At 42.2% G+C, this 16528-nt stretch overlaps 1 protein-coding gene across 7 annotated transcripts in view; it reads left to right on the top strand.

Moving 5' to 3' along the window:
• LOC143895584 (paired box protein Pax-6) overlaps positions 1–16528 on the top strand; it is a 99421-nt gene that overhangs the window by 45205 nt on the left and 37688 nt on the right. For all 7 annotated transcript variants that reach the window (XR_013256366.1, XM_077402828.1, XM_077402826.1 and 4 more), the window contains 2 exons: positions 14307–14497; positions 14806–14915. Coding sequence is in view for 6 of the 7 variants with exons in the window: in XM_077402828.1 (XP_077258954.1) it covers positions 14307–14497; positions 14806–14915 (301 nt within the window). In the remaining variant the exon portion in view is untranslated. The remainder of the gene's footprint in view (positions 1–14306; positions 14498–14805; positions 14916–16528) is intronic.

The following is a 16528-nucleotide window of genomic DNA, read 5'->3' as shown; positions in this document are numbered from 1 at the left end:
TATTCCGGAATCGCAATTTTTTCGACTATTTATTTAAAAAGAAAATTTAATGAAAAGTAAGATAAAAAAAATGATCGGTTTTTAATATTAAATAGCAAGTATGTTTTATATATGGCAAGTCGTTAAAGGAGCCGCGTGACTTTTAACCGGTACGAAACGCCGACACAAACAGCGACGTCACAGAATTTCGCGTTTTAACAAATTACAGGAAGCTGCGGACTCCGGTGCGCGCCTTCGGGGCGTTGGAGGATCAAAGCCGGCGCGTAATCCCGGCCGCGTTTGAACATCCTGCGAGCGCTTCTGAACTTGTTGTGGGCAAGATTAACGTTTCTTTAATGGCCCGTGTAATATTCCATTACGTACAGTTCGCTCGAGAATTATTGCGCCCACGTTGAGGCGGAACGAGGCGTCGAACGAACGAAACGACGAGCGGTCAAAAAGAATTCCGATCCTGCGTTCAAAGTTTTTCGATACTTCGTACTTTTTCATTTAAAAGTGGGTTAACGTTTCATTGCAATAGCAATGCGTAAGAATGGATAAGATTCAATGACTTATATTATCTAAAAGATATAATTAAAAAATTAACTCTTTGCATTCGTGTGATAATTTAAATAAAATCAATATCTTTATATTTTCTGAAAAGTATATAAATGTACGTTTATTTTTACGACACTCACAATATACTACATGTATAATACAAATGTTCTTTCACACTATTTATACTATTTAATTACGTACTATTTTTCTGAAATGCATTTCTTGAAGTTAAAAGAATTTTGAAAAAGTTCATTACGATGGATGGTTCCGAGTTTTCATCGCGTTTCACGTAATATCGTAATGTCGCAGGAGTGCATAGAATTTTTGTAACTGTCGTCACATTCGAAAACTTTTGACCAGAATCCATTTCTTGAACGGAAGTACTCGAGGATCCCTCGACTTTTCTCCGATGGGGAGCGAAATAACTCGCGAACGGGATTGATTCGAAAACGTTTCTACTCATTTTCCCTGGTCCTCCTGTACATGTCCATCCGTGTGCGTGTGGTAGACGATGGAAGACCTCAGTTCGATGAAGAGGAGAGGGGAATAAAGGAAAAGGAGAGAGAGAGAGAGAGAGAGAGAGAGAGAGAGAGAGAGAGAGAGAGAGAAAATGAGAGAAGATACGAACGGAACGAAGGAACTTATTCTAGACGAGTCGTGGTGATTGGGGGAAATTTCATTATTCTCAGACATTACCCCCGTTATTGTAATGCCATCAAATTGGATACGCTTCGTACACCCTATGGAACGAGCGTATTTCTCGGTCTCCTTCCTCTGGCAAGTCTCTTCCTCTTCCTTTCGCTTCCTTCGCGAAGACGCCAAAACGAGGCTTGCCCTGTTGCGGACTTCTTCACCTTGCCCTAACAACTTTACTCGGTACATACTTGTCCGATTCAGTTAGGCAAAATCGGGAAATGTACACGCTTCGCGTGGCTTAAACTTTCTACTTGCACTCAGCTCTTTGCCGATCGTTACAGCGCAACATTACCGAGACATGAGTTGGCAATGTGTCGGGCGAGATATCTATTACACGGATCTATTACGTTAATGAGATTTTAGGAATCTTCTAAAATTTTATTTCTTTGCTTATACATATTGAAGGTGCTTTATTAATCTGTTATCCGTCACGACAAAATTTTTTATCGTGATAAACATTACGGCCTAGACCTTGTTGTTACATGAATAATTTTTTGTTTATGTTCGCGATATATCTACAATTTTAACAATATCTATAATATTTTATTTTTCATATAGTAGTTATTTAAATCAATTTTTTTAAATATGTTAACGATAAATTTTTAGGATTTTACTCGACGATACTTTCGGTCGTTATCGAATCTTCAACAATCTAGAGAAAATGTCGTTCGCTTTTTCCTCCGCCGCGCCGCGAGTGTTGCAATGGCTATAGATTAAATAGATTATGCATCAGGAGCAACAGTTTTGCATGTACGAAATTGTGTAAACGACCGATCGCGTTCGTCCTCTTTCGCGGGAAAGTCGAACGCGCGCGGAATTGCCGAATCGAGCCAATGGCTCGACAAACCAGTAAAGCCCGCAGGACGCGGAGACGGATTCGAAATGTCCTGCGGAGCCCCGCTATCCGTTTCGTCGTGGAATACCGTTTCGGTCCCTGCCGGATTTGAATCTGGCACCCGGCGTGGCGGACGCGTTATTGGTTTACTCGCGTCACTGGCTCCGGGATGCCGACAGCGGTTCTCATTCGAGAACGGGAATTACGTGTCGCGACTCGAGAGACGTAAGTCGTAGCTCTTAATCACCCCTGATTTCTCGAAAAAATAGCGAATCGATCGTTTCGATCTGTTTATCTCTTTTTGGAAATTTTTTTACACTTTCTATAAGATTTTTTCCATATTTTTAAGAAATTTGGCAAATACGAAATTATTTAATGGTATTCTGAAAGAGACTGGATCAAAAAAGATTATTAAATCGTAGTAAATTTGCAAAATACATTCTCGAGGAATCGAAGGGGCCCTTTTTCCTTCCGAAGCGTAACACAGGAGCGTCACTGCAAGACGAGATTACATTCGTTGAACCGGCCAGCACGGCCATGCGCGTCCATATCGAGGGCTGACGTTGACATCTCACCCCCATCGAGCATCTCCATATTATACCACGTGCATCTTTCTTACGACGTAAGAAATCGGTGTTTTGCTTACTTATAACCAAATTCTTACAGCTCTTAGAAGCGAGAAAAGCAGCATATATTTGCAATTTTCAAACATTGAAATAATTAGGAATATAGGAATCTATTTTGACAATATAGATATTAAAATGCGAAAACGAGTTTATTTACAATAATACTTTGATTAAAACATCGGAGTGGAATTAATTATTAACTGGTAAGGCGTATCCACAAGTATTTAAATTATGCACAAATTATGTCAACTTCGGATACATATTATTCAGGTATCATTTTGTTCGAAGACAAAATTTATACTTTGTTGTAATATAATGTAGTTTTTATTTCTGTGAACAATTTTGACTGTCGAACTCACGGCAATTTTACGCGATGCCGTCGATTCAATTTATCTGGCGTCCATTTTTTGGGGGGAAAGTGCGTTTCGATGACAACATTCGTCATCCGCGGAGAACTCGCTGTCAAGCGAGAGGAGCGCCGCTGCCGCCGACGAGATTACATTTGTCGAGGTGGCCAGCACCGTCGTTCCAACTGGTTCCAGGCAGTCTGATCCGGCAGGGAGCGGGAGGAAAGGGGATTTGGTTGGATGTCAATGCCGCACCGCCGCCGCCACCGCCGCCCAACCCTTTTGGTACGCGAAATCGCGCGATATATAGGCCGCCAGCCGGCCATCCCTCGTATCCCATTCCCCCGACCCAAGGGTGGAAAATCACGGGTACCACGACAGAATCGGGGATGACGGGGGAAGGGGGACGGATGGTAGAGACGGTGAGCGTGGGATGGCACGGTTTCCCGAGCGGTGGCCGAGCGTGTCCCTGTAATTAATAGTCACCGACCGCCGCGGCGAACGGGCCGAGAATCGAGTTTACACGCTGTATCCACGTGTTGGAGCGAATCGGGCGATTGTTTAAGCGAGTGACCATCTCTGCGACAAGTCTTTCTCTTGGTTACGTATACACGTCACCACCTATACGTACTTGAAAAGCGCAGAACGTTCTTGATTGAGTGTACTCCACCGTGCGTAGCTTGCTGTGTCACGTTGCGAGCGAAACAACGCTTAAGAGATCAAATAATCGGCGTTATCACTCATACTATCAGCAAAAAAAAGTATTGAACGAGATAAGAGAAAATAAATTCCTTGATTCCTATTTATTAAACGAAAACTGAATTATAATGAATTTTCGCGCGCGCATTTATCTTATTTTGTTACGAAGGATCGACCGCTAGTTCATGGGCGTAGGAAATTAATTCTGTGGCGATACCGACCTCTCTGCCAACGCCGACGGGTCGGGTGATTAAAAGGAGCGTCGGTTCGCGCGAGGAAAAAAAGATTAAGCAACGCGAAGGATTCGTTCTCGGTCGGAGGAGAAACGCGGAAAGGTAGCACCGAGAAAGAACGGAGAACGGGTAAAGGAGGATGAAAGGGAAAAGAAGGAGCGCCTGAGGGACGAGGAATCAAGGGGAAGGGAAAAGAGTGGAAGTTAGTGGCGGCTCGGTGAGAAATACATAATGCAGTAGCCGGACGTCTCCGACACCCTCTAACTCACCCTTCTCCAGAGCGAAGAAGAGAGGACCGCCGCTGTTGCGAGAGAGAGCGAGCGAGCGAGAGAGAGAGAGAGAGAGAGAGAGAGAGAGAGAGTAGGGGTTGGCCACGGCGACGTTGGTGCCGGTGTAGATAGTGGTGTAGGTGGAGGAAAGAGGAGGACGAGGAGACCGAGGGGATTGGTGGCGCGCGTGAGAGTACGAAGGGGTGCATTGATTTACGCGGCCGGGGCAAGGCGAGGGTGTCTCCAAGGCGGACGTGCAGGGGCCAACAATTCACTCGCCTCGGGTTCCAGGAACCATCCATTACTTTGGTTCTTCCACCACCGTCCCCGAAGCTGTCTCCCCCCGGCATTGTTGCGGTTACTTACCGCGTCCATCGAGAACGTAGCCATTGTCACGGAGAAGTCGTATAGCCCGCTGCCCTCTGCTAAACGCCGTTCGCGTCCCAATATGACGTCACGGGAGATGTCGATTCAATCACGAGTTAAATCTTACGACGGTATATTTTTAAAATGAGAGTGTGATCACCGATCATGTTTCTCTCGCTAAAGCAAATGGAATAGCAGTTGGCATGTGTGACTCTGTGAAAGTTTAATGTCTCTTTAATAAAGTAGTTAGCGAAGTAGCAGACGCGCGCGCGATATAAGTGTTTTCAGAATTCAATAAGTCTCCAGATAAGGTTGTAGGAAATTGTAGAAATGTTAACGGACTTGGAGAAATTAAATATCCGGATTAACGTCAAGAATACCAATCAGCTCTAGTTTCTAAGTGATTTAAAACGCTCTCTTAAACGGATCTTATTATACCATTGTCTCAGCATCATTTCATTTCTATTTCTCTCTGTCATGTACAATTACAAAAAGGAACAAGAATCTATCGTATTATTTATAACATTTTGTTGCGGGCCAATGCAATAAATGTTAGGTTAAAAGACTGTTTCATTCTTGACGACAGAAATACGTACGGTTGAAAAGGAGGGATTCCCTGACGTGCAGGGAATAACTCTGTTGAAGCAGTTAACGTCATTTTAGTCGCTGACTACTCTCGCAACTCTATACCGTACTCCAGCCATTGCTGTTCGAGTTCATCCACCGTGCACCGGCTGTCTCGTCCGATCAGAGCGATCGGCGATCTTACCAGCCCGGGCGTTTGCCGTCATCGTCGTTGTCGCTTCGTTCGTAAACGACGCTCGTTGTACGTGGACTACACACGGCCCGATGCGGCCGAAGGATATCGACTTTCAGCCTTCCCAGCCTTGATTGTCTTCCGCGTCGTTCTCTCGGCGGTGACTATCGGACGCTGAGATCTCCCTTCGAGTGGCCGAGTTCCCTTTTTTTTTTAAAGACTGGTGCGCGGTCTCACCGCCCGTTACTCAACTCAAGCCATCGTCTTTTCCCTGTCTCCGCGTCACCGACGCGCAATCACGATATCCCCGCAAGGCACCAGATTCCTCGATCGTTCTTTTACACCGTGCCTCTCTTTACGCGCCATGCTTTTCGTATCCGCCATCTGATCGATCATCGTCTCTTTCGCGTTCACTGTCAAGATCGTACGGATAGTTCGGAATCGGTTCTTCGTTCGATCGGTACTGCGGTATACGTCGTCGATTCGTTAAAGATTCACGAAATGTGAAAAATGTGCATTTATAATACATCTATAATACTGCCATTTCCTCAAAAATCATTGTTTCTCGATATCGTGGATTAAAATCGAAGGAACCACTTGATCTTTAAGATGTTACCGACAATTACCAATTTCAATTGTTCATTTTCCTTCATTAGTTTTTACATTAAACGTTCGTCGCCACCGGTTTGAACGCGTGGCAAGTTTGTTAAATGTTGGCGCACGTGGCAACCTCTCTGCGAAACCGAGGTATCCCTCCCTTCCTGCCGTGCCTCACTAACCATCATTCGCCAGTCATGGATCGCAAGAGTCTGAGGAGCCAGGGGGGATTGGTGCTGCTAGTGCTTCGTTCGTCATACTCGTTCGAAAGGAGGCAATAACGCGCGACGCGTGGCGTCCACGCCACCCCCGTGCTATCCGAGAGAACCCCCGGTGCGCTGCTAAATACCGAGTGCCCCTCTTGGACGGGCGCTACCGGCGGCGGTGAGTCGCCGCCACCCCTTCACCGCCTTCGAGGTAGCCCTTATATCGTCGAGAGAAAGAGAGAAGCCCTCGGCCGTTCCAGATTAAAAGCTGTGATTATACGTGGCATCAGACACCCTCCTCTTCTGTCTTCCAACCAACTCTCTTATCCCGTGCCTCTTTCTCTCTTTCGTTCCTCCTATCCTTTTTCCGCCGTCGTCGTATTTTGAAATACGCCACCCCGCCCTCCCCCTCTCTCTCTTTCTCCCTTCCTCTCCCCCATTCTCTTCCCCTCTCTGGTCCGTTTCACTTTCTCTGCGGCTCTTTCTGTTTAAATTGCGAATACCGCGCGTTCCTCTTGGCTTCTATTTAAATGTAATTTGTATCTTGCCCGCACGACCATTCGACTCTTTTCTTCCAACCTCTCGCTTTCGGTACGCCGTACATGACCACCCATAAATATATATACTTAATCGCGAATGAATTTTTTATCATGTAGCAAATCTTCTATATACGGTAATATATCGCAATTAATACATATGTAATTGTTATTTTTTATCATAAAATAGGTACAAATTTTTTTGCCATGCGATCACAATTTTTAATAATCACAGTTTTTGTTACATGCAATTCTATTTAATTTTTTATTTGTTTCATACGTCTCACATTGCGCTAACCTTATATATACTCTTCTTTTCCTCTTCACCGATAACATTCCGCCACCCTGCTGGAATACGATCCACGACGTGGGGCTAGGGACCGCGCACCAAGTTTCTTGGCGGTTCACGCGATAAATCAAACCTACTATGATAACTTCTGGAATAATGGCTCGCGAGATAACGATACACCGGGCGGAATCATCTCCGTCGCCTGGAATTGGCTTGGATACTTTCGCGCCTCGTTCGCACGTTTTATGCTATTCCACTATAACTATATCTCAAACTTTTGATTTAAAAGGTAATGATAATTGCATCTTCCACTGTTAATTACAAATTCTAGTTTAAATTATCGCGTTCTTCGTGAAGCGGTGGATTTGAAGTATTTAATAACATTCTAGGTTTTGGATGAGTTACTTTTCTTTTTATCCTCCTTACAATGACTTATAGCTATGCAGAATTTTTTAACTGATGTGTTTGAGGAAAAATGTAGTCTTGTTACGTAATAATTATATATACAATTTTATATACACACACACACACACACACACACACACACACACACAATATATACAACATATTAAGTATATAAAATATAATATATATGTAAACTCACGTTTCTATTGAACAACTCTGAAACTTTTTACAACTCTTCTGTAAAATAATAAGATGAAATGAAAAGATAGATGACGAGATAAGCTGTAGTATTTGTAATCGAGAGAGCACACACGCGCTGATCTGTTATTCGCCCCAGCGAACGAAGGTGCGACATGAATATTTCGAGTTATCAGATCGAATTAACTGGGGCCCGCTAGTCTGTCACAAACGCGCATAATAGAGACGTCAGCCTGTACGTTTCTCTCTTTCTATCGCGCGTAGTTTTTTTTTTCTTCGCCTCCAATCCTGATCCCAGCCGAATTTCCCACGCGAACTGGGGTGGTGACTCTTTGTACGCGCTATTGCAGAGGGTTGCAGAATTTATACTAGATCCCCGGTACCTATCGGCGCGTGGCGCGCCTGTTACCGCACTTTTTCGGATCTCCGAATTGGTCACGATCGTAATTGCGAATAATCGCCGAGAAATCGCGCGCCTTTCTTTCTTGCAACAACCAGCATCGGTGCTCTGGCGATTGTCGCGGCGTCGATTCCAAAAGAGAAAAGAGAAATTTCGAATATTACATCTATTTTAGCGATTCCCATATGTTTTATTATTTTCGTGCTTATTACAGGTTACTGCAATCTTTGATTTACGAATGTTGAGAATTTATCAAAAGAATTTACTACACATTACATATGCCATTGTTTTATTTCATAAAAATCCTCAACAAAATACTCAATCAAATACTACGGCACATTTATAATACGTATAGTAAATTGTAACAAGTACATTTTAGGCGTCTGCAAAAAATAGCCAAGCTGCAATACGATCAGAGAAATCTTGTTTAAAATTGTGGCCACAGAGGGAAAGAAGGTATATACGTATGATACTCTTATCATTTTGATACAGGAAGCTCAGAACCCGTGATTTCGATGCTCGCATCCACCTCGATCTACGTGCGACCAAGAGGGGTGACTTAATGACAGGTTATGGCATTTTGCTCACTTTTGGCTCGCGCATACGTTATACATGCACAGAGAATGTCGTCAGCACGTGCCGATGTGTCGTCGCACCCCCGTAGCCTCCGTTTCAAATATCAAACACGCGCATAGGAAGCGCAGAGATATATATATATATAATGCGCGAGTAATGTGTAAGCCCCGATTAACGCGCCGTGTCAATGGAGACCATAGATTTTCACGGTGCCCATCTCCGTCCACATTCACGTTCAAAGCCGATTATCGCGGATTTAATTTATCGTGCTACTCTTCGCTTTAAAATCTCGTCGTGTCAGCATTAAAGAATACAAGCAGGAAATATAATTAGTTTGTGTAACATTAGCGTGACGTTTGAAAATTTATTAACGACATTTAAAAGATTATGATGCCGCCGATGCGTTTGAAGAATCATAAAAAACCTTATCGCACGTTTTACATCTTTTGCCATAGAGAGAGAGAAATTTTCTATTTTTTAATATAATAACATGAAACGGATGAATTTAGAAAATTGATGTTTTTGATATCCTCTTTATTATTGTTATTTCATTTTTGAGAAGAATTTCCATGAAATTATTATAGTTTATTATTTCTCGCGTTCTTTTTGTTCCCTAAAAAGAAAAGGGTTACACCCCTTCAATGTATTTAGGATTAATGCACTCGCGACTGCATTTATGTGTCTTCCAAAGCGTACTCGACTTGACTTTTGAATAAGTTTTATGAAGTGCTGCTGATTACGCGTGTCGAATCGCCCGGCCATTATTTCCAGGATGTTTTCGCGATAATAAAGCCGTGCTGTACAGCAGGCTCGTTCGGACCCCCAGGATAACGGAAGTAGTCTGAATAGGGAGAGGAAAAGAGAAAGTCGTGGCGCCCTTCGTGTTCTTCCGCTCTCTTCACGGTTAACACCCTCGACTCGTACATATACATATGAACGAACCCAGGCATCAGGAAATACGCGACTACCGCGAATAAGCACTCGTAAAAATTGCAGCCGCGCTCTTCGTTTGCACCCAGTCCCTTTGCGTTAAAAGATAACGCACGCACTATTGCGTATACGTTCTACGCTTTAACGTCGCCATGATATCACGATACACGATTAAAAAATGTTACGTGCATTCGATGAAGTCAGATTTTACGCATCGCACAACCGAGACATATATATATAAGTCACAATATAAGAAATAAATAGCTTATGTTCTGAGCAAATAAATTTTAATGAGAGGCACACACCCGGAAATTTTTTTTGACGCAAAAAGACAAAATCAAAGATTGAAGGGAAAGAAAGGAAGAGGGAACTTTATTTTGCCGGAAAGATTATATTACTTATATAAATATAGATTAAATACTTACATGTCCTTATAAGCAATATATTATATTTGTAAATACAGATTATATATCTTCTAAATTCTTATAAAAAATATATTAGACCTATAAGTATATATATGTATATTAATCTTAAATACGTTGAAGAAATTATTTCCTTTCTTTTTAGAAAACAAGAATACGAGAAATAATAAACTATAATAATTTTATAGAAAACTTTTCCTGTGTTGAAAATTAAATGATAATAAAATGTTATATCTATATCTATAAAGAGATGTATTATCATATATAGATTATTTTTTTTATGTTTATAAATATAAAGATTATATATTCCTTATAGATCCTAAATTAACTCGTTTTATCTCCAGAAAGAGCCGCGAGTATCGTAAAAGAGTAACCGCTACAATTTACGATATGTTTCGCAAGCAGTTTTTATGCCACGATTTCCTGGAAATAGTACTCCGCTGATTTTCGCGGCGAAAAAGATTTCCCGTCGGACAACCATCGCGAAGGTGTCACGCGAGAGCAATATTATGACGTCTCTATTCAACACCCTTTTTAAGAGATCGACCACCCTCGAGCTCTTCACGCTTCATGCTAATTTCATCGATCCGATGCCGGGCTTCTTCCTCTTTGCGCCGCGTTTCCAGCCCTCGTCGCGTGTCCGCCTTTGTGCGGGCCCGCGCATATACGGATGAAGGATAATATCTACGTTCCTTTTATGCTATTCGCGTATCACATCGCGCGACGCTGTATCCGTGCAAAAATGTGTTGGGAATCCCATTGTCAACGATGAGCCAATAAAACGTCGCGAGTCCTCGCTTCGCGTGTCTTTCATTATCCGTCCGATCCTTTCGGATGAAACGCCAACGTTTAAAGCAACACTGAATTAATTTCGACTAATAAATAGCTTCCAAAGCATCAGTGCGTTTGTTTCCAATTTTTATATTTTGAGGAACCAAGGTTCGTTTGAATTTAAATCGAGAGCCCGTTTTTGTTGGCAGCCTCACCATTCGTATATCTTTGAAGCGTTTCATAAAAGTCAGCTTTAAAGGCAAAAACAATCCGTCATTAAAATTTAATGCAGAAGTGGGGCAACTTATATATATATACTAGAAGAACTTTCCAGCACTTTCGAGATCAGTCTGAGGAGGAAGTGTCGCGGTATGGGAGTGCCTGGTAGTTTCGCAAAGCGCCTGGCTTGGCACGCCACAAAAGCGGGCTCATTGTGGTGTCGATTTCCACGGCACAACGATCTCCACGAATAATGACGCGGGTGACACACGTCGTAAATATATCGCAACGATTGAGGCGCAGCCAGCACGATATTTGCGGTTTGACGTCAATCAAAAAACGGTCAAACAGCCCGGACACTCGATGTCACGCGAGGCGCCGATTGTCCCTTGACAGGCAGCCGTCGCTCGTTGGGTTTCTGGCTTTGTCGCCAAGTGCTTCTTTGTGCGCGGCAACGACTTTTTTTCATTGTGAATCGGTTTTGACATCGACCAACTTCACAGAGACGGCTTAAAATCATCGAGGTATATACCGGCTTGCCTGAAGATTGCGTGGATTTCCGCGCTCTGATAAGCACGTGATACAAGTACCTACAATTGCATACCAATCTCAACGAATCGCAATATCATCGAAATAAAAAATAACGACATAAAGTCAAGAAAAGCGACATCATGCTTTCTATTTTATGTACACTTTTTTATTTTGTATTTATGAAATAATCAGCCATACGCATAAAATAATGCATTTTTTTTTTAAGTCGGACGTAAATGAAGCATAATGAAGTCATGTATCGGTCATCTATTCGATCCCCCCTTCCTACGTCACGGAGTTGTTAATTTGCTGACGGAAGACATTTGAATCTTCGGAGGTACGTGAAGGCAGTATGTTTCGGACATCGGTAGATGTTGGCGACAAGACGAGGGGTGAGTGCCGGTGACGTCTCTTTCGCGTCAGCGGCGGAGAGACACGACGAGATCGTGCGGTTGTGGCGGTGATGGTGGCAGTCATGGGCGCCGAGGGGGATGACGCTCCGCTTCGGTGGTGGGTCCGAGATGTCAGCTCGTTTCAACGCTGTGGTACCCTGACATCGGGTCTAACAAACCCCGGGGAACGAATATCTCCTATGACCGATCCGGCATTCTGTCGCTCGGTACCGCCGTGTCGTCCGGTTTATTTCTCGCGTGTCTCGTCCCGCCTTTTGATTCGACGCGTGCAATAAAACGTAATCAAGATGCGACAGATAATCATGATTATCTACCGGGTGTTTCGGGCTTATTTACCTTTACTCCAATAACAGATTTACCGACTGATAGATCGCATTAAGCGCGAAAGAGGATCGGAATTTTATCGCTTACATCGAAATCCTGAAGAGTGTTGAGTTCATACAAGTGACTAATTGCAGTTTGCTTTGTTTTAAGCGAATCGCCAAGTATGGAACTAAAAAAAATTTGCTCAAGATTTGCAAAGAAAAATTAGGCATTGTTCTTGAAGTTAAAGAACGCTTTATAATAATTTATCATATATTTATTATGTTACGAATACGCTGCTCCCAAGAATTATATTGCCGCATTTGTTTCTCAATCAAAGTCTCATATTGAGAGACAGAGAACTTTCATGAACGCATTAATTCTCGATCTTAACGACGAACAAAAGAATTGAAAAATTCGTCGTTTTATACTATATCCTTAATACAGCGTCCTTGCCGCGACGTGCGTGGCATAATACAAGAGTGTAAGGAAATAAATTGCGAAACTATCGGCAGCAAGAGGACTTGCCGCTTTAGTTTCGTGAGAATTCTTTTACGGCTCCGTCGGGATTTATACGAGCTGTAAGTGACAGAAGCGACGAACGCAGCCCGCGGAAGAAGACAAATAAAAGATACGAAAATAAAAAGAGCGACCCTGTCTTTAGGAGATCGTAAATTCTTCGCGCGCCCGCGGCGTAGATATTTCATCGCGCTCACATTCGCGTATACACGCGCAAAATAGATCATTTCGTATAATGTCGCAAACGAAAAGCTCGACTTTTAACATTTTGTTTTTGTTTTGCGCGAGAGTCCGATTAAATATAAATTACCTCTAAACAAAAATCAAATAACACGAATGTGTGATAGAAAAACGTCTCTGAAAAATAATATTCGTGAATCTTCAATTTTTTAGTGCAAGTGGGAAAGATTAAGAGAGCAGATGAGAATTGAAGAGAAATTAAAGATAAGTACGTTCAAATATGTGTTTTAAAGAGATTAGAAATAAATTAGAAATAAATAAATTAATAATGTATGAAATCTTAATAATTTTTTATAACGACGTAGAATCGTACGCAACGCGAAACTTGTTTCCCGTTGAAAACTTCATATCGCGATCGCGTGATTTTCGGTCGCGGTGATGCGTGCGTAGCGAGCGTTAACCCGCACCGCGAACACGCGAGTGCTTACGTACTTACGTCGGCAGAAGCCAAATCCCCTTGGAGTGGCGCGGAGACGGATATAATTGAAGGCGGAGGTAATTAACTCCCTCGTGCAATGCGCTACGCCGGGCGCCGGCAGCCGCTCACCGCATCGTTTTAATTACCGCTCTCGTCGCATTTCATCGGGCAGAAGCGCCTTCCCGCTTTGCTCCTTCCTTCCCGGAGGATCTTCATCACTCTTTGCACACTTCGTGTTTATAATAAATCCGATACTATCGAGAAGAGGAGAGAGAGAGAGAGAGAGAGAGAGAGAGAGAGAGAGAAATAAACTCTCCTGAACCATCGTTCGGTGATCCTCCAAAGATCGTCTTTAGAAAAGAAATCTCTCTCCACGCGTTTCTTTTCTTCTCTTCTTTTCGCTGTCTAAAATTTTAAAACGGAAGAAAGAAAGAGAATGTATAAACTTAAAACGAAAGTAAAAATGCGATTAGAGAATTACATTGTAGAAGCACAAGCAAACAGCTAAACTTTATCTTGTGTTTATTTCCGACTAAAACCTGTCTTTATTGAAGTTTTAAAAAATTTGAATGTTATTATATTATCTTCTTTCGTAAATCTACATGATTTTATTTGATTATTGCTATCATTATTGTGATAGAATATCTCAATTTCTTTGTATTTGTTAGTAAATAAAAAATGTTATTTGTGCGTATTTTTGCCGCAAAAAGTATCAAAATGCAAGATGTATCCTAAGGCCTGTTCGTTTTCGCTGCACTTTTCAACTAGTGTAACATAGTGCAATAAGTTAGAATGAAACAAATATATATATTTTCTTTTATTCTAATTTATTGCACTAGTTTAAAAGTGCAGCGAAAACGAACAGATCTATAGATCAAAGAGTTATTAAACGCGTAGAGTTTATCTGATTATGCCAGTAACACGATTAGCCTGTTTTGTACATCGGCGAATGTGTGTTTGGATTGCAGGTGTCCTCGATCAACAGGGTACTGAGGAATCTGGCCGCGCAGAAAGAGCAGAGGCAGCAGCAGCAACAGCAGCAACAAGGGGTGGGCGCCGTGGGGGTTGGCGTCGGTGCCGGCAGTCCGGCGGAGAGCGTTTACGATAAACTCAGGCTACTAAACGGACAGACCACCGCCTGGCCACGACCCAATCCCTGGTAAAATTAACGCTCATCGACAGATAAATTACAAGCTCGTTAAAACTGTATTATGCAAAGCACGTGTTCTTTAATCGATGACAAGAAGTTTCCAATTTATTTTCAATTTTTTGTTTACAAGACTTAACTTTACGACTTACAAGAGAAATAATTGATTGCATAATGAATAAGGACCACTTTTATAATATGAAATGGAATAAAATTTTAAAATCTTTTATTCAAAAAGAATTTTTTAATAGAGATTCAAGTGTTTTTCTTCTTTAAAAAAGAATTTTTGCAATATTTACTGAGAGCAGTCGTTGTCCTAGGTATCCGTCGAGCGCGGGAAGCCCGTTTTCGTCGATACAATCTAGTTTGAGTCCGAGCCATTGTTCGTCCCTGCCACCGGATCCAGCGGATATATTGCACGCGAAGAAAGGTAAGTCCACATCTGAATAATTATTATACGACATGCTTTCCAGTGCAGAATTTCTTCGCACTCGATCTTTCGATGACGCGGCTGCTACGAAGAAATGACATTCTATACAGTTTGTTAAAGATATCTTTAGCCAGTACTTTTGGCCAAGGCTACATTTAGCCGAGCAAGGGCTTTGCTCGCGTGTACGACGAAAGTCTTCGACAATTGTTGGCGCACGATATTCTGTTAAAGCGCTAGCGTGAAACGCAAATACGTGTGCGGGATGAGTGACCACAGGCGGCAGGCAGGCGAGGTGCGTTTTAATTAATTAATCTGTCGGGCCAAACGATACTAATATCAATGTAATTCCGTCGGTGGGTCCCGCGGTTTGCCGCACGCGTGTGTGCTACGCTTTTCCGGTAATAATTTTCCGGTAACGTTTAAGCGCAGCCTTCGAAGTGTGGAACAGAGAAACGCGAAGCAAAACGGTACATACGAGAGAGAGAGAGAGAGAGAGAGAGAGAGAGAGAGAGAGAGAGAGAGAGAGAGAGAGAGAGAGAGAGAGAGACGGCTCGGGATGGAGGGGGGAGGGGGTGCCCAGAAACATGGTTGCAGTCGACCGACCAACCCACGCGAAACTACTCCGCCACCGACGGCGTATTCCTCCCCCTCGCCCTCCTTCTCCCTTCTTGCCTCTCGCCCTGCGTGTTCTCTTTGGCGGCACATCAAACACATGCGATGTCTTTCCCCCGCATTTTCCCGCCATTGCCACTGCTATAGCCCAGTAACACGGGGTGCGTCAGGAGCAGCGAAGAACAGTCTCCCTCGATCTTTTTTTCTTTATCGCGACGCGTTCATCCCGTCGATCTTACCGATCGCGAGGAGACTTGCGATCCTGTTCACTTATCAAATGAGGTCCAAAATAGTTTGCAATTATTTCATGAAACGACATGCGATTGAAGATTTCCAACAAAATGCGCATTGTATAATTATAATGCGTTTTATTTTTTTAGTAAAGTTCCTTGAACCAAGCTTAAATGATATAAGCATTATTAAACACAATCCAATGCATGTAAAGGTAATGATAACAATTTAAAGAATATTTCAAAATATCAAATAATTTACATCTTAATTTGCATATTAATTGGCCTTATGGGATAAAATTAACCTTATAAAAAATGATTGTAGAATTTGCAATAGGCTGTCTCTTTATTATATAGATCAATAATAGGTTATACTCGAATCAATGACTGATTTTATCATTAATTACTTACACGCTATGTGTAGGATGTCTCGGGTTTTTTCGTAAAAAGTAGTATATAGTATATATTTTTATTCTATATATATATATATATATATATATATATATATATATATAATTTTTTTCTTATTTTTCTGTTCATAGAATATACTAAAGTTTGTACGGAAAAACCTGGGACACCTGTATAACTACACATAATCATATACAAAACTAATTATTGCAACTGTATTAGACGCACACGCAACTTTATAATCGAAAATATCCTTTTACGATTTGCCAACGGTATTAATAACGTTAATCCCGCGTAAAACTAACACATATCGTCACGCAATGAGCGCAAGATCTTTACAGTATGCAAAACATTATTCCGTAT

Source organism: Temnothorax americanus, unplaced genomic scaffold (genome assembly GCF_048541705.1).
Source record: "Temnothorax americanus isolate GAGA-0224 unplaced genomic scaffold, ASM4854170v1 Scaffold16, whole genome shotgun sequence".
Classification (NCBI taxonomy): domain Eukaryota; kingdom Metazoa; phylum Arthropoda; class Insecta; order Hymenoptera; family Formicidae; genus Temnothorax; species Temnothorax americanus.
The sequence above is the reverse complement of the archived record's forward strand: the minus strand, read 5'-3'. Positions and strand labels throughout refer to the sequence as shown.